General features: G+C 54.2%; 2 protein-coding genes across 3 annotated transcripts in view; one reads left to right on the top strand and one right to left on the bottom strand.

Moving 5' to 3' along the window:
* Ap2a2 (adaptor related protein complex 2 subunit alpha 2) overlaps positions 1–5,912 on the bottom strand; it is a 65,709-nt gene extending 59,797 nt beyond the window's left edge. For both annotated transcript variants that reach the window (XM_090347122.1, XM_090347123.1), the window contains exon 1: positions 5,676–5,912. In XM_090347122.1, the coding sequence (XP_090203248.1) occupies positions 5,676–5,742 (67 nt within the window). In that variant the 5' untranslated portion in view covers positions 5,743–5,912. The remainder of the gene's footprint in view (positions 1–5,675) is intronic.
* A 9,278-nt stretch (positions 5,913–15,190) lies between these two features.
* Chid1 (chitinase domain containing 1) overlaps positions 15,191–17,391 on the top strand; it is a 56,219-nt gene continuing 54,018 nt past the window's right edge. The window contains exon 1 of the mRNA XM_090347120.1: positions 15,191–15,279. The gene's annotated coding sequence lies outside the window, so the exon portion shown is untranslated. The remainder of the gene's footprint in view (positions 15,280–17,391) is intronic.

Below are 17,391 nucleotides of genomic sequence, written 5' to 3'. Positions count from 1 at the left end.
CACAATAAAAAAAAAAAAAACTGGAAGTTGAGGTGGGGAGTTTGGCCTAGTGGTAAAGTGCTTGCCTACCATGCATGAAGACCCAGGTTGATTCCTCCGTACCACATACATAGAAAAAAAAAGCCAGAAATGGTGCTGAGGGTCAAATGTTAGAGCTCTAGACTTGAGAAAGTCCAAGGACAGTTCTCAGGTCCTGAGCCCAAGCCCAGGACTAGCAAAAATAAATAAATAAAAATAAATAAATAAACAAACAAACTGGAAGTGGCATCATGGCTCAAGTATTAGAGTGCTCGCCCTGAGCACAAATAGGCTCAGGGACAGCACTTAGGCCCTAAGTTCAAGCTCTGCCACAACCACAACAACAAAAAACACATTAAGCCAAAATGCTGTGGCCATGCCTGTAATCCTAGCTACTCAGGAAGCTGAGATCTGAGGATCAAGGTTCAAAGCCAGCCCAGGCAAGCCCCATGCCCCCCCAAACACACACACACACACACACTAAGACAAACTATCAAAGTCGGAAATCATCTACATACTTTACTCCTGTCCATAAACTAGTGTTGGTAAGACAATAGCAATGTAGGAAAACAAGAGTTATTATGAGGATGAGGCTCTGAAGTAGTGCTCTATCCTAGCTGGCATGAGTTGAGGCTCTAGTTTCAGCTCCCAGCATGGGGTGACCCTCATTTAGTTATATGTGATTCTCCTTCCATATATCACCCTATTCCAAAATAAATAATACACTATCATTATTTGTATGGTAAAATCCAGTTATACAACAATCTTGAGATCACAAAATTATAGAACTAGGAAACACATCAGTGGTTGCCAGAGTGGGGATGGTATGGCGGTAAGGGCTAGTAGGAAGAATCTTTGGATGGGACAGTTCTGTATCTCACCATAGTAGAATCACACACGTGCACTCACATGTGAGAGCATGTAATCTAGTAAGATCTAGAGCCTGGGGATCTGGCATAGAGCATTTTCCTAGCACGATCCAAGTACCCATAAGAAAGGTAATAGGTTAAAAAAAAATCAATGATTCCACATTTCTACTTTGCCCTTTCTGACATAACTCTGTACAGGCCCCTTGTGGGGGCTCCTATGCCCAGGAGAGCAGCTTGGCGACATGACCGTTTCTGGACATGTAGCTGACCAATTGCCATATGAACATTACAGCAAATGGTTCTGTTTGTGGTTTCTAACTCTCCTCGCACACCTCCTCCAAAAAATTAAACTGGACGGCATATGTCCTGGGGAGTCTCATGGCCCCTGCCCTGGGCCTACGGCTAGCTTCTCCAGCACCTCCAGGTTCAACCTCTAGTCTGTCTTTTGCTGTACCCACAAAAGAGCCAGAACCCTGCAGTAGCAGTAGTGGCTCTTCTGGCTGTCACTTCTCAAGCTCATGCTAGAAGGGACACTTCCTCTACTGACAACGCTTCTGGAAGGCCAGTCCTTCTGCTGGCACTGGGAATTTCAGTGCCAGGCCACCACCTGGCAAGGCGGGGAGATGCTAAAGTCCTGAAGCTGCTCCTCAGTGACTGTGCAAGGAAGACAATGACACTCACAGCAGGTGAATTCTCCTCTTCCTCTACCACATTCCCAGGGGCACTGTAGTCCCATGTCAGACATGGGGTCTGTGGACAAATGCTGGATTGCAAGCCAGTGTAAGTGTTGCTCCCTCTCTTGCCAGGACTCTTAGGCTTTGGGTGCCATCCTCATGGTACCAGCTACAGGCTATCCAGATGGCCATCCACTGTTGAAACACAGAAACAAGGCCTCCCCAGGGTCACTCCCACACCAGTTTATGAGGGAACCTGCCTGTCCCCTTCCTCCATTTTGATCACTTTCCTCAGTTTTTTTAAAGGTGTATGGAAATTATCTCAGCACCAGTCCCATCAGCCTCCACCTCCATTCAAGCCTAGAAAGAATAGCTCTCAGGCTGGGCGCATAGCCTAGTAGTAGAAGTGCCTGCCTAGCATGCCCGAAGCCCTGGGTCCCCTTCCTTACTACCACATACACAGAAAAAGCCGCAAGTGGCGCTGTTGTTCCTCAAGGAGTAGAGTGCTAGCCTTGAGCACAGAGCAACTCAAGGACAGAGTCCAGGCCCTGAAGTTCAAGTCCCAGGAGTGGACCAGGAAAGAAAGGGAGAAAAGGGAAGGGGGGTGGAGGAAAGAAGAGAGGGAGGAAAGAAGAGAGGGAGGGGAAGGATGAAGATGAAGGGGGGAGAGGGGGAGCTAAGGAGATGGGGAGAAAGGGAGGGAGGGAGGGAAGGAGGGAAGGAAAGAGAGAGAGAGAGAGAGAGAGAGAGAGAGAGAGAGAGAGAGAGAGAGAGAGAGAGGGAGGGAGATCTCCATCAGGAGGTGTCTTGCTCATCCATCAGCATGCACTTGATCTTCCTGAAAGACGCCTGACTTGAAGTTGGCCATGACCACACCTGTGCTCTTGCCCAGCCAGCCAGCAATGATGCTGTCTCAGGAAGTGCCCAGCCAGGGCCAGGGAAGGCCAGACCAGGGTGAACATGGCCGAGGAGGCTGGCAGGCTCAGGTGCCTCATACCTGCTAGACCTGCCATCCACCACCCTGAAAGAATGAAATCTAAATAGCCTAGGAATCTGTCCAATGTCAGTTTCCCCTGCTGAAAATACCCTGTAGTTGGTGGCTTACTGGTATAGTGTTTGCCTAGCATGCATAAAGCCCTGGGTTCAATTCTTCAGTACTACCTTCCCAGAAACTGGAAGTAGTGCTGTGGTTCAAGTGGCAGAGTGCTCAGCCTTGAGCACAGAGAGGCTCAGAAACAGTGCCCAGGTGCTAGGACTAGCAAAAAAAAATAAAAAAGAAGAAAACAAAAAAATACCATAGTTAAGTAAAAGGTCTACAGCAGGAAGGGTTGTGTGAAGGATGCCAGGGAATTCCCTATGTATTTCTTCACAACTTCCTGTCACCATTTCAAAATAAAGCACCTATACTCATTCAAAATAACAATGCCAGTGATTCACACTTGGAACTCTAACTACTCAGAAGGCTGAGACCTGGAAGACCCAGGTTTGAAGACAGCCTGGGCAGAAAAGGCCAAAGACTTCATCTTCAATTAGCCAATAAAAAGCCAGGCTGGAGGCAAAGCTCAAGTGATACAGCATCAGTCGTGAGCAAGAGGACCAACACAAAGAACTGAAGGTTTCCAACTTCAAACCCTGATAGTAGAAGAGGGGGGAAAAAAAAGAGTATTTTAAGAGGGAGAAAGGGCCACTCTGACCAAAATCCATTGTATTAATAAGTGGTCATGTTAAAATAAACCTCCCTCCGCTACTAATTGATGTTAATAAAAATAAAAACAGCTTAGGAGAAAAAAAAAGAAAACTAAGACTAGAATTTTTTTTAAATGACAACTCAGAAACCAGTGTGTGCATTAGCTCTCCTACACGGAACTACCCACTGCACTTGTCCCAGATGAAGCTGACTAGGAGGGAAAAGCTTTATGAGCTTATCTGCTACCTGAGCCACAGAGCTACAGGTCTGAGTACACAGTATGACATGTGCCTCTTCAATCCCGGAGCATGTTCACGGCTGCTGATGCCAAGAGCCACTGCCAACCAGATGTGTCAACAGGGCTGATCAGCAGGGCTCTTGTCTTCACGTGTCCTTTCCCTGCTGCCTCCATGCTCAGAGCAGGTCTTAATGGGGAAAGGTAGAGATGAAATGCACTTGAATGACACTTCCGCTACAAACCCACCAGTCAACACCGGGGCTCCATTCCCAATGGCTTCTGGCCATAAGACTGCTAGAAGGAGGGGCTGGGAGTTTGGCCTTGTGGTTTAAGTGCTTGCCTAGCATGCATGAAGACCCGGGTTCGATTCCTCGGTACCACATACATAGAAAAAAGCCGGAAGTGGTGCTGAGGCTCAAGTGGTAGAGCTCTAGCCTTGAGAAAGTCCAAGGACAGTGCTCAGGCCCTGAGCTCAAGCCCAGGACTGGCAAAAAAAAAAAAAAGAAAAGAAAAATGAAATTGTGTTTTGGCCGGGAGTTTGGCCTAGTGGTTAAAGTGCTTGCCTAGCATGCATGAAGACCCGGGTTCGATTCCTCGGTACCACATACATAGAAAAAAGCTGGAAGTAGTGCTGAGGCTCAAGTGGTAGAGCTCTAGCCTTGAGAAAGTCCAAGGACAGGGCTCAGGCCCTGAGCTCAAGCCCAGGACTGGCAAAAAAAAAAAAAAAAACGACTGCTAGAAGGACTGGTCCAGATCAAGCACTCTGGGGCCAGGATCCAGTACTCTAGACTCTGGGGATCTGAGTATTTGTATCATTCACTGTCCCAATGGGAAACCAGTAGGCACAAAAACCAGAGCCAGGAAAGGGAAAAGGAGGCATTGACCCTCTTACCTCAGTACAGCAGTCAAGTTCAGATTACCTCTGCCTCTGGCACACACAGGGCTTCAATGGGCCACTCATGGCTGAACCCACATGTGTGCCCACCTGATGTTAGAGAGCAAGACACACAGAAGCTCCCACTTACCGGGCTTATAGTACAGGGGTACATTGCCCACAGAAGACAACACGGCTCCAAAGGAGAAGAGAAGAGTTGAAGAAGTGGGGTGGGCCTGCAGCAGGAGGGGGAGGTGCGGCTGAGGAAGGGGCTCCTTCAAGGAAGATCAGGCACCTGTCCCGTCCTGCACACTGGCCCACACCACTGGTTCACAGCCACATTTTACCATGTCACCACAGAGCATCTAGTGCTCTAAGCATCCAAGGCAGGACAGGACCCTACAACAAAGAAGAATCCATCCCCAACAGCTATGCCAGGGTGGCAACTACTTTCCAAGTATGCTCTAGGTGGCTCCTCTGGCCAAACTCAGACCCTGGCACAGAAAATTTGTCTAGTAAGTGATGACCAGTTTGAGACAAATGCTGACAAGCACGCATTGATAGGATCTCCTTCACAAGTCCCTCCAAATTCATGAGCGCGAATATTACCATTTTAAAAATCCCGTTCCACAGCAAACCAAGAGGGAAGAATGCTGCCCTACTTGCGCGGCCCGGATCTGCGCGTGTCTGTTTTTCTGCAGAGTCAGGAAAGACACAGCCGTCCTGCCCTGGAGTCCCCGAAGACTCCCTGGGGTCAGAGTCCTCCGCCCGCCCGCGGAAGCGGGCTCAGAGGCGAGGCCCCGAAATTCCTCCACGACGCCACAAAGCCGGGCAGCCCACCAGGGAGAGGATGTCGGACGAGCCGCGTGCCCTCGGGCCTCGCCCCGGCCTCCACGCCGCCGCCGCGGGCTCCCGGCGTGAGTCCCGTTCGCGGCGGCGGCCGAGCCCCCGGCAGCGCGCACCGTGCCCTGCCCTGGGCGCCCGGCCCCCACTGCCGCCGGGACCAGCGCCCCCGCCATTCTGGAAAAGGCCCGGCTAACCGCTCCGTTCCTAGAAAGCCGATGACATCACGCTGGGGAGGGGCGGCGGGCCGGAAACCCCTCGGCGGGGCCCCGGCCCGGACCCCCGCGCCCGCCGCCCGCCGCCAGGTCCGCGCCCCCGGCGCCCGCCCCGCACCGGGCCTGCAGCCGGGGCGCCCGCCCTCCGCGCCGCAGCGCGGGCCCCGCCAGACCCCGCCTGGCCGCCGGACCCGCGCCCCGCCGCGCCCCGCCGCCCCGGCCCCGCCGCCCGGGCCCGCCGAGCGCCCGACACTCACAGTTGCGGATGTCGGAGATGAAGACCGCCAGGCCCCGCATCCCGTCCCCCTTGGACACGGCCGGCATTCTCGCAACCCCGGAGCGGCCTTGGCGACCGGCGGGGAGGAAGGCGGGCGCGGCGGGCGCGGCGGGCGCGGCGGGCGCGGCGGGCGGGCGTCGCGGGGAGGGCCGCCGCGGGCGACGCGGAGCAGCGCTGGAGCGCGGAGCCGCCTCACCACAGCCGCCTCGGGCCCCGAGCGCCGCTCTCTGGGCGCGCGCGCGCACGCACGACGCACGCGCCGGCGCGCACGCGCACGCTGAACCTCGCGGGGCGGGGGGCGGCGCCCTGCGCGCGCACGCGCCAAGGCCCCGGGTCCCGGCGGCGGCCCCGCGGGTGCGCGTCCCCGCGGAGAAGCAGACCTGACCGGAGCCCGGGACCGTGCGGGGCCGACGACCCTGCCCAGCACCCCACCCCACCCCCGCCCCGAGTCACCCCGGCCCCGCGGAGCCGGCCCAGGCCCCACGCTGGCTCCGCCCGGAGACTCAAAGGCAGCTGGACGAGAGCCTGGCGAGCCCAGGACTCCCTGCAGCAGACGCCCAGTCCAGCGTGCTGCCCAGGGCACGGCAGGGCCCAGGACAGCGCTGGAGGAACGGCCCAGCTACTCTGGAGGCGGAGAGCTGAGGGTCGCGGAAGACTGAAAACCAGAGGTGGCACAGTGTCCAGAAGTGGTGGATAAGCACTGCTATCCTTGGGCAAAAGAGCTCAGAAACAGTGCCCAGGACCTGAGTTCAAGCCCCACAGCAAAGACGCAAACAGGCATGGCCTAGTTGTGCACCCGCGGCTCCCGCCTGTAACCCCAGCAACTCAGGAGGCTGAGGGTCGCAGTTCAAGGTCAGCTCACGCAGGAAAGTCCATGAGACTCTTATTTCCAGTGTACCATGCATGAGTGGAGCTGTGGCTCAAGTAGTAAAAACACTATACTTGTGCAATAAAAAAAAACCCTCAAGGGCAGGGGCCAGGAGTGTGGCCTAGCGTTAGCATGCACAAAGCCCTGGATTCCATTCCCTGAAACCACATACACAGAAAAAGCTGGAAGTGGCGCTGTGGCTCAAGTGGCAGAGTGCTAGCCTTGAGAAAAAGGTGTCCAAGGTCAGTGCCCAGGCCCTCAGTTGAAGCCTCAGGACTGGCAAAAAAACAACAACAAAAAAAGACATTGCCTGTCTGAGGAGCGGTTTTGCCTTCTGGCACAAGATGTGTATTGGTGAACCCTACTTTTCCTAGAGCCCAGAGTGATTGTAAAGTGACTTCAGCAGGGGATGGCTCAGGTCTCAGAGTATAGATGCTGGGTGTCCAACCTTTAGTTACTTCACTGGCCCAGTAAAAGGATCTTTTAAGTTGCCTCTTGTACTGTATTCTTGAAGAGACCCTTCTAGATGCTGACTCTCGAGATTCCATCATCCTGTCACACAAGTGTGCCCCGAGGTCCTACAGAGCCCTGACCACAGGAATGACACCTGCACACATACATACTTCCTGCCATCGCCTCTCCTGTGACCCCTCCCTTCTCCTCCTGTCTACAGCTGGAGCCTACCATCTTTGCAGACCACGGTTACTGCTCAGTAAGGAAGAGGCCATCTTCAATAGCATGCAGTGCTTGGAAAGTTATGTTTCACTGCATGGCACATGTCAGTTGCAAAATCGCCACTACAAATGAACACTCCCAGAAGTCCTCCAGGGACACTGTGCCATGGAGGGGCCACCATGAAGCCTAGAGGGCTGGCATGGGTAAATGTGGTAACTAGAGGACCCCTCCTCACTTCCAACAGCCTCCTCATCCCCCTAGCCCTTGAGACCTAGATGTCAAGTCCCGCATCACACACCCTGCAGGGAGAGGCATGGTCTCATGCTCCTCTGGAAGTTGAGCTTGAGCTGCTGACAAAATTCTACAGTGTTCACTGGTGAATTCAGAGAGTAGACCCAGAGAATAGACCTTTTTCAAGCCAATCACCAGGAATCTGAGTGTCTCTCCCTCCCTCTTATTGTCTGTGATGTCAAAACACAGTTAAGATGTCAGAAATTCTAGAATTACAAATTCAGACAGGGAAATTTACTAGCTTCAAAACTTGAACTGCTCGGCCTTCCCTAAGGAGACCCCTCCCAGCAAAGCCCTGGAACTGTGTAAGTCACAAAAAGAGCTGTTCAAGGGATCCTAGAGGTGGCCCTTTTGCTCCTGCTGGTTAAGAGAACTCAAGGCCAGGGCATGACTCAGCTGGTGCTTCTATTACCTGACCAGCACAAAGCCCAGAGTACCAAATACAAGAATTCCAGAACCACCTGGGCACCAATGGCTCACGCCTGTAACCCTAGCTACTCGGAAGGCTAAGATCTGAGGATCTGGTCTGAAGTCACCCCAGCAGGAAAGTCTATGGCACTCTTACCTCCAATTAACTGTCAAAAGTCTAGAAGTGGGGCTGTGGCTCAAGTGGTAGAATGATAGGCTTGAGCAAAAAAGCTAAGGGAAGCCGGGGACAGCGGCTCACACCTGTAATCCTAGCTACCCAGGAGGCTGAGATCTGAGGATTATGGTTCAAAGCCAGCCATGGCAGTAGTCCATGAGTCTATCTCCAATTAACCACTAGAAAACCAGAAGTGGCACTGTGGCTCAAGGGGTAGGGCAGTAGCCTTGAACTGAAGAGCTCAGGAACAACACCCAGGCCCAGAGTTCAAGCTGAGGCACAAGAACCTCAATTCCAAGGCCAATCTGGGCTACATATCCAGATTCTACCCCCCCCCACACTCCCTGGGGGAAAAGAATGGGGGAGGGAAGAATGGAAGAATATAGAAATAATGGAGGAACAAGATATAATGATTTGTCAGTGCCACAGTAAATATGCAGAGAATGCAAGGAACACTGACTTTTGACCTGGTACTTACAGCAATACACCTGGAAAAGTCCCTTCAGGGTCCTGGGAGAACTCTCTCGGGCTAGGAATGTGGTCTAGTGGTAGAATGCTTGCCTCACGTGCATGAAGCCCTGGGTTAAATTCCTCTGAACCACATATACAGAAAAATCTGGAAGTAGTGCTGTGGCTCAAGTGATAGAGCATTAGCCTTGAGCAAAAAACCTAAAGGACAGTGCTTAGGCTCTGAGATCAAGGCCCAGGACTGTCAAAAAAAAAAAAAAAACCCAACTCTAGAGACTGCTCTTGAGGATTTTGGTCATGATACCCCTGTCATGATACCTGCTAAGCAGGAAGTAGCACATATCCTGGAACTTTGGGAAGATGTGGGCCCTCTAATGGTAGAGATTGCTGGCTGATTCCGCTTCTGAATCTCCACTGCTTCAGTAACTGAATTTTTGATTTAGTGGGCACTTGTCTACCCAGAATAAACACTGTATTTTCAGTCTGTTTCACCAGGCACCACCAACTAACAACAGAACTGGGAGGGAGAACGTGTGAATTACTAGAGACTACCATAACCAATACACAGCTGCACACAGTAGCCTTTCACTCCTTCAGGGCCCTGGAGGCTGGAAGTCTGGGTTTAAGGTGTTGGAGGGATGGCTTCACCTGAGGCCTCTCCTTGACTTCTAAATAGCATCCCCCACACACACCGTGTCCTCCATCACACAATTGTCTTCTGCATGTGTCTGTCCTAATTACTTTTTTTTTTTAATGGTACTGGGATTTGAAGTTGGGGCCTTCTACTGGCGTAGGTAGGTGCTCTGCTACTTGAGCCATTCCAGGTGCTGCTCCTGAGCTTCTTTTGCTCAAGGCTAGCACTCTACCACTTGAACCACAGCGCCACTTCTGGCTTTCTCTATGTATGCTACTGAGGTTTCAGGCATGCTAGGCAAGTATTCTAACACTGAACCACATTCCCAGCCTTGCCCTTCAGCTTTTTGCTTAAGGCCAGCACGCTACTGCTTGAGCCACAACTCCACAGGAGCCACCAGCACCTGGCACACTAGCCCCCTTTAGGGCTCGTTATTTTCAAGATAAGGCCTTCCTTTATGTCTGATCCAGGGTAGACTGTGATCCTCCTGTTTGTATTTTCCTGTGTTGCTGGCACACCCAGCCATTGTGCTTCCCCACAGCTTGTGATGACAGGAAACCACCATCTCTACATCTCTATCCCTAGCCTGGCCTTGAACCATGATTCTGTCATGCCCAAGTCTCAGGATGACCACCAAGAGACCACCGAGAGTCAGACATTCTGAAATGCAAAAGCAAGGCTTTATCAGGGCTTTTAAAGGCAAAGACTACAGATTTACATCAACACAGCAATCAGCTATTGGAATGAGATAAGGTAGGGGTTAGGGACAGTTCAGGGCAGTTGGAGCTAAGGGGGGTTCCTATACCAGTAGAGTCCTAATTAGCTGTCTAAGGGTAGTTTTATGGTTTTAGAAAACAAATGCCATCCCTTGAATTTACACGTTAATTTTAACACAGACAGGTCAGTTCCTGGGACTTAATGGCACCACAGTTCTGTTTCTTTAATTTAAGTGCACTTTTGGGTCACTCACAGTTTACATAAACAACAAGAGAGTTGCTGCTTCAGAATGGGGGCGCTTTTTTAGCTCTTCAATTCTACCTCTGCCTCCCAAGTAGCAAGGACTACAGACTCTACTTTCCCATAAACCTTAACATCACCTCCAACTCTCAGCTAATGGCCATTCCCCCCTCTACCAATGACCCAAGTCACAGGAGCAAGGCAACTGGTGACACCAGCCATGGAGGAGTGGAAAGGTCACCATAAAAATCCACCCCCCCAGCCAGGCGCCATGGCTCACACCGGTCATCCCCAATACTCAAGAGGCTGAGATCTGAGGATCACAGTTCAAAGCCAGCCTGGGCACAAAAGCCAGTGAGACTCTTATCTCCAATTAACCACCAGAAAACTGGAAGTGGGGCTGTGGCTCCAGGGGTAGGGCAGTAGCCTTGAGCTGAAGAGCTCAGGGTCAGCGCCCAGGCCCAGAGTTCAAGCCCCACGACCAACCAAAAGAAGAAAAGAAAAAAAGAAAGGAAGCCATCCTCTCCCCCAAGAAACTGTCAGAAACTGTCACTGAGGCTCCTCTTTGCCCTCGCAGAAGCAAAAGGAAATCATGACCTCTGAACTCCCTTAGAGATTTGTTAAGAAATACTCGCATTAACTTTCCACATCAGGCTTGCCAGCGGGCTGGCTGCACAACCGTGATTTTGTAGCAAATGGTTCCATTTCAGACCAGTGTCCACCCCTCTGGAATTAAGTCCTGACTCCTTTCCCCTACAGGTTCAGCCAGCATGAATTCATGGAATTTATTCAAGATTGGCCAGAGAAAAAGAGCTTTAGAAAAGAAAACACCCTATGGCTATCTTTCAACACCACAGAATGTTTTCCCTGGGACTGCTCTGATAAAGGGATCTGATGACCCCAGGACCAACAAATAAACAAAAAAAGAAAAGGAAAAAAAAGAAAGGAACTTATTTGTTCACAATTGTAGAGGCCAGAAATCCAAAATCAAGGTATCATCTGGGCGGGGTTCTTCTGGAGGCCCTGAGATGGAGTCTCCAGGTGCTAGGTAATCCTGGGCTTAGAGCTAAGACCCCTTTTCTGTCCCCACTTGTATGTGGCCATAGGGCTTGAACTCTGCACCTGGGTGATGTTTCTCAGTTCTTCAGCTCAAGGCTAGCACGCTACCACTTTAAGCCACAGTGGAGATGAGAGTCTCAGGGACTTTGTGCCTCAGCTGGGTTTGAACCACAGTCCTCAGATCTCAGCCTCCTGAGTAGCTAGGATTATAGGTATGAGCCACTGGCGCCTGGCTACATGGCCTTCTCATGTCTCTTTCTCTGTCCCAAGTCTCTCTCTGCCGTGTGTGTGTGTGTGTGTGTGTGTGTGTGTGTGTGTGTGCTTGTGCCAGTAATGCAGCTTGATCTCAGGGCTTCTAGCTCTTTTTCACTCAAGACTGACACTATGACTTGAGCCACACCTCCACTTCCAGATTTTTACTGGTTTACTGGAGATAAGAGTCTCAGGACTTTGGGTTAGGGAGTTTGCCCTAGTGGTAGAGTGCTTGCCTAGCATGCTCGAAGACCTGGGTTCTATTCCTCAAAACCATATACATAGAAAAGCCAGAAGTGGTGCAGTGCCTCAAGTGGTAGAGCCCTGGACTTGAGGAAAGTCCAAGGACTGCTCAGGCCCTGAGTTCAAGCCCCAGGACTGGCAAAAAAAAGGGGGGGGCTGCATGGTGGCTCACACCTGTAATCCTAGCTACTCAGGAGGCTGAGATCTGAGGATCATGGTTCAAAGCCAACCCAGGAACTAAAAAGTCCATGAAACTCTTATCTCCACTTAATTAGCAGAAAACTGGAAGTGGCTCAAAGAGTAGGGTAGGGTGGTAGCCTTGAGCTGAAGTGCTCAGGGACAATGCCCAGGCCCAGAGTTCATTTCTCATGACTGACCAAAAAAAAAAGTCTCAGGACTTTTCTGCTAGTCTAGCTTCAAACATGGACCCTTAAATACCAATCTCCTGATATTTAGGAGTAACTAGGGTTACAGCTAGAGCCACTGAAGCCCAGCTTCTCTGTCTTCTTCTAAGGACCCCGTTACTGGATTTAGGGTTCACGCTAATCCAAAATATCCTTCACTTGATGACATCTACAGAGATCCTCACTTAGGCTAATGCAATCTTCTGGAGAGCATGCACTCTAAAACCCACTACAACCAAGCAACTCGGCCTCCTCGGCCTTATCAACACCACACCCAGACCTCTGCCCTTTGTCTTCAAGTATTTTGGATTGTTTGTGCAATACAGAGAAGAAGTGCAACCCCTGTGGACACTTGGAGGCATATAGTTTGCAACTTGCAAATGCAAAAAGAATGCGATTGCATGACCTTGCAGGCATCTGCACAGATGCTGACCAAACATGTACACCCAGCTATCGCTCTTGCCAAGGCCAGCAAGGCTCACATGTGGAATACAGACAGAATCTGCTGTGTTCGCCTTGGAGCTCCATGCGGAAGCTCCTGCTGCATGTGACTGAGCCTGCTTCCTTCTTCCTTCTTGCCTGGATTTGCTTATCCCAGCACCCAGAGATGATATCGCTACCCACAGTGGAGGGCTCTGCAGCAGGGGATACTGGTGTGTGTCCCCCACTCCTGGACTTCCAGCCCCTACAATGGGCTGTCACCAGGCTCAGGAACAACAGGATGTAGTCAGCAATGGTGAACCTGCCCTCTGGGTCACCCAGGCTAAGGTTCTGGATAGAACAGGAAAGAGTCACAGGGCTACCCTGTCAGGAAGGACCTAGCTTGTGCTGACTTGGCAAATGAGGACTGGCCTAGGGCCACCAGCAAGGCGGGGCCCCTACCCTTGCTTTATCCAGGGCCACTGGCTAGATGAAAGCCGCACCTGAAGTGCCAACAACCAGGAGGTCCTGGGCTGTCTAGGTGTGGGCCCTAGGCTGGTCTCCTAGTCTCACGAAGGAGACTCAGCTGGAGCCCCCTGTCTGGTCAGGTGCACCAGGGCTGGTCTCAGGGCAGCTGTGGGGGACCTGCTGAGAGCAGAAAAGTTTGTCTCTGCAGGCCCCTTGGTCCACAGCGCCTGCCTCTGCCCCATTTTTCTATTGCCAACTGCACTAAGGCAGGATGAGCAAGCAAAGACGCCTCCAAGGGTCAGCTCCAGGTTCAACACTCAGGCCTTGGGCTTCAGCCAGAAAGAATACCCCACAGAGACCTGGTAGGGAGAGCTAGGAAACTGGGTTGAGAGCTGGGCAAGGGGCATTCAATTTAAATAATTAGGGTTCAGTTTGTTCAATCGCAGTGCTGTGTTTACAGGTATGCCCCAGCCCACAGGCTTGTTTGAACTCTGTCCCAAACTTGCTAGGCAAACCCTCTTTCCACCAGTTTAGTCACACCTCCAGGCCTTCTTGCTTTAGGTTATTTTTCAGCTAGGGTTGTGCTTTGTCTCTCCTATGGCTGGAATTACCAGCATGTATCACCATGACTTGGCTGCTGCTGCCATTGGAGCCTTTGCATGATATTTGGGACCATCTACACATCCAGTTAGTTACACATATTCAATATTTAAGCCATTTTTCCCTCCAGAGACCTAGAGCTCCTTGGTGCCATCTGTGCAGCAGGAGGACAGACTCCTGTGTGTCTACAACTGAACAGGTCCTCTGAGAAAAGTGTACAGCTGGGCTCTGCAAAGGGTTCCCTTCCTTCTGCTCTTGGAGCCTTCACGGGTTTTGCAGCCCTCTGGCCCTCCTGCGACCCTAGGGAGGATAAAGGCCCTGTCCTGTGTAAGAGAACTTTGGCCTCCTTTACACTGCCAGGACTGCGCAACTCCAATTCCCTACATAGTGGCTAACCCCGGGCCTGTTCAGAGCTCTGCCTGACTTGGGCGTCACCATCAGGGTCATCGGCGCGCCGTGGCCTGAGGAACTGAGTGTCAGGAAAGCGGGTAATAGGTGTATCATGTGCCTTTGCACACACACACACACCTAGTCCCAGCCCTTGCAAAAGACTCGGAGTACAGCTGGCAGAAAATATGGGGAAGAGAAAGAAGGAAACGTGACTAGGAGGAGAGCAAACCTTAGTTCAGTGGAGGAGCCGTTGCATAAATGGGGAAACCGATCCCAGACGCTAGTGGGGTACCGGCATATGGCGGGGTGGGGACAGGCTGGGTGGTTTTCTGCAGGAAACGGCTGGGAACAACGAAGGAGAGGGGTGGAGGCCGGCCGGCCGGCCAGGCTCTCCTGGCTGGCCTCAGAGGACGGGTGCTGCCGCCTCCGCGAGCAGAGGGGAGGACGGGAGAGCCCCGCGGCGCCCTGGCAGCCTCGCTGGGCCCTGCGGAGACGGGGCTGCAGACGCCCGGGACACCGCGGGCAGGACGGTGCGCGGACGCGCGGAGGCGGAGGCCCTGCGGGGACCGGGCTGCACGCGCCGGGACACCGCGGGCAGGACCGTGCGCGGACGCGCGGAGGCGGAGGCCCTGCGGGGACCGGGCTGCACGCGCCGGGACACCGCGGGCAGGACGGTGCGCGGACGCGCGGAGGCGGAGGCCCTGCGGGGACCGGGCTGCACGCGCCGGGACACCGCGGGCAGGACGGTGCGCGGACGCACGGAGGCGGAGGCCCAACCCGCAGGAGCGGAGGGGAGGGAACCGCGCGAGGCCGGGTCCGCAGGCAGGGGCGCCGAGGGCAGCGCGGACGAACGGCCACCCCGCACGAGCGCACAGGACACGTCACGCAAGACGCTGGTGACGCTGCGGCCGCCGACTGCACACACGCCGCCCGTGGCCGTGCGCCAGGCCTGGGCGCACGCGCGACCGCGGCGCGCAGGATCCCCGCCGCCCCTTCCCGAGCTGCTGCCCGGCCTCAGAGCCCCGCCCAGCGCCACGCCCCAGGCCACGCCCCTCGAGCCCCGCCCCGGAGGCCCCGCCCCGCGCCGAACACGCCGGCCCGCCCGCGAGGCCCTGTCCAACAGCATGCTTGGCCCCGCCTTCATCCCGGCGTGCTCCGCGCGGGATCCAGGAAGCTGGCGTGGCGTGGAGAGCCGGCTTGAAGGCCGGACTTCCGGCGTACCTGAGCGTCTTCCGGCGGTGCTCCGGGGTTCGCCGAGTTCCTGACATGAAGGTGAGCCCCACCGCGGCCAGGGTTTCTCCTCCTGACCTCTGCCCCCTCCTCCTCCTCCTCCTCCGCCTCCTCCCGCTCCCACAGATTCCTCAGCTTCTCAGTGAAACAAGAACCCGGCGGCCACACTTCTCAGACGGAAGTAGCGGGCGGATCCGAGGGACCCCGGGGATGTGCGGGGGGGACCGCGGCTGTGCGGCGACGGAGATCGCGGGAGGACTGTGACAGTGCACACAGAGGACAGGGAGCGCTGGAGGACTGTGACAGTGCACACAGGGGACAGGGAGCCCTGGAGGACTGTGACAGTGCACACAGGTGACAGGGAGCCCTGGAGGACTGTGACAGTGCATACAGGTGAGAGGGAGCCCTGGAGGACTGTGACAGTGCACACAGGTGACAGGGAGCCCTAGAGGACTGTGACAGTGCATACAGGTGACAGGGAGCGCTGGAGGACTGTCACTGTGCACACAGGTGAAAGGGAGCACTGGAGGACTGTGACTGTGCACACAGGGGACAGGGAGCACTGGAGAAGTGTGACTATGCACACAGGGGACAGGAAGCCCTGGAGGACTGTGACTGTGCACACAGGGCACAGGGAACGCTGGAGGACTGTGACTGTGCACACAGGTGACAGGGAGCGCTGGAGGACTGTGACTGTGCACACAGGGGACAGGGAGCGCTGGAGGACTGTGACTGTGCACACAGGTGACAGGGAGCGCTGGAGGAGTGTGACTATGCACACAGGGGACAGGAAGCCCTGGAGGACTGTGACTGTGCACACAGGGCACAGGGAACGCTGGAGGACTGTGACTGTGCACACAGGTGACAGGGAAGGCTAGAGGACTGTGACTGTGCACACACGGGACAGGGAGCCCTGGAGGACTATGACAGTGTATACATGTGACAGGGAGTGCTGGAGGACTATGACTGTGCACACTGGTGACAGAGAGCGCTGGAGGACTGTGACAGTGCACACAGGTGACAGGGAACGCTGGAGGACTGGGACTGTGCACACTGGTGACAGGGAGCGCTGGAGGACTGTGACAGTGCACACAGGGGACAGGGAGCACTGGAGGACTGTGACTGCACACAGGTGACTAGGAGCCCTGGAGTACTGTGACTGTGCACACAGGGGACAGGAAGCCCTGCAGAACTGTGACTGTGCCCAGATGACTCGGAACGCTGGAGGATTGTGTCTGTGCACGGGTTACAGGGAGCGCTGGAGACTGTGACTGTTCACACAGGGGACAGGGAGCCCTGGAGGACTGTGACTGTGCACGCAGGGGACAGGGAGCACTCGAGGACTTACTGTGCACACAGGGGACAGGGAGCGCTGGAGTACTGTCACTGTGCACACTGGTGACAGGGAGCCCTGGAGGACTGTGACAGTGCATAAATGTGACAGGGAGCGCTGGAGGACTGTGACTGTGCACAAGGGGACATGGAGCACTGGAGGACTGTGACTGTGCACACAGGTGACAGTGAGTGCTGGAGGACTGTGATTTTGCACACAGGGGACAGGGAGCGCTAGAGGAGTGTGACTGTGCACACAGGTGACATGGAGCCCGAAAGGACTGTGACTGTGCACACAGGTGACAGGGAGCCCTAGAGGACTGTAACTGTGCGAACAGGTGATAGGGAACGCTGGAAGACTATGACAGTGCACACAGGTGACAGGGAGCGCTGGAGGACTGTGACTGTGCACACAGGAGACAGAAAGCCCTGGAGAACTGTGACTGTGCCCATATGACTTGGAACGCTGGAGGACTGTCTCTGTGCACGGGTTACAGGGAGCGCTGGAGAGTGTGACTGTTCACACAGGGGACAGGAAGCCCTGGAGGACTGTGACAGTGCATACATGTGACAGGGAGCGCTGGAGGACTGTGACAGTGCATACATGTGACAGGGAGCGCTGGAGGACTGTGACTGTGCACACAGGGGACAGGGAGCTCTGGAGGACTGTGACTGTGCACACAGGTGACAGGGAGCGCTGGAGGACTGTGACTGTGCACACAGGTGAACTGGAGTGCTGGAGGACTGTGACTGTGCACAGAGGTGAAAGGAAGCACTGGAGAACTGTGATAGTGCACACCCGTGACCGGGAGCGCTGGAGAA

This window comes from Megascapheus bottae, chromosome 16, assembly GCF_031878675.1.
Source record: "Megascapheus bottae isolate mThoBot1 chromosome 16, mThoBot2.hap1, whole genome shotgun sequence".
Classification (NCBI taxonomy): domain Eukaryota; kingdom Metazoa; phylum Chordata; class Mammalia; order Rodentia; family Geomyidae; genus Megascapheus; species Megascapheus bottae.
This window is presented reverse-complemented; position numbering and strand designations above follow the sequence as displayed.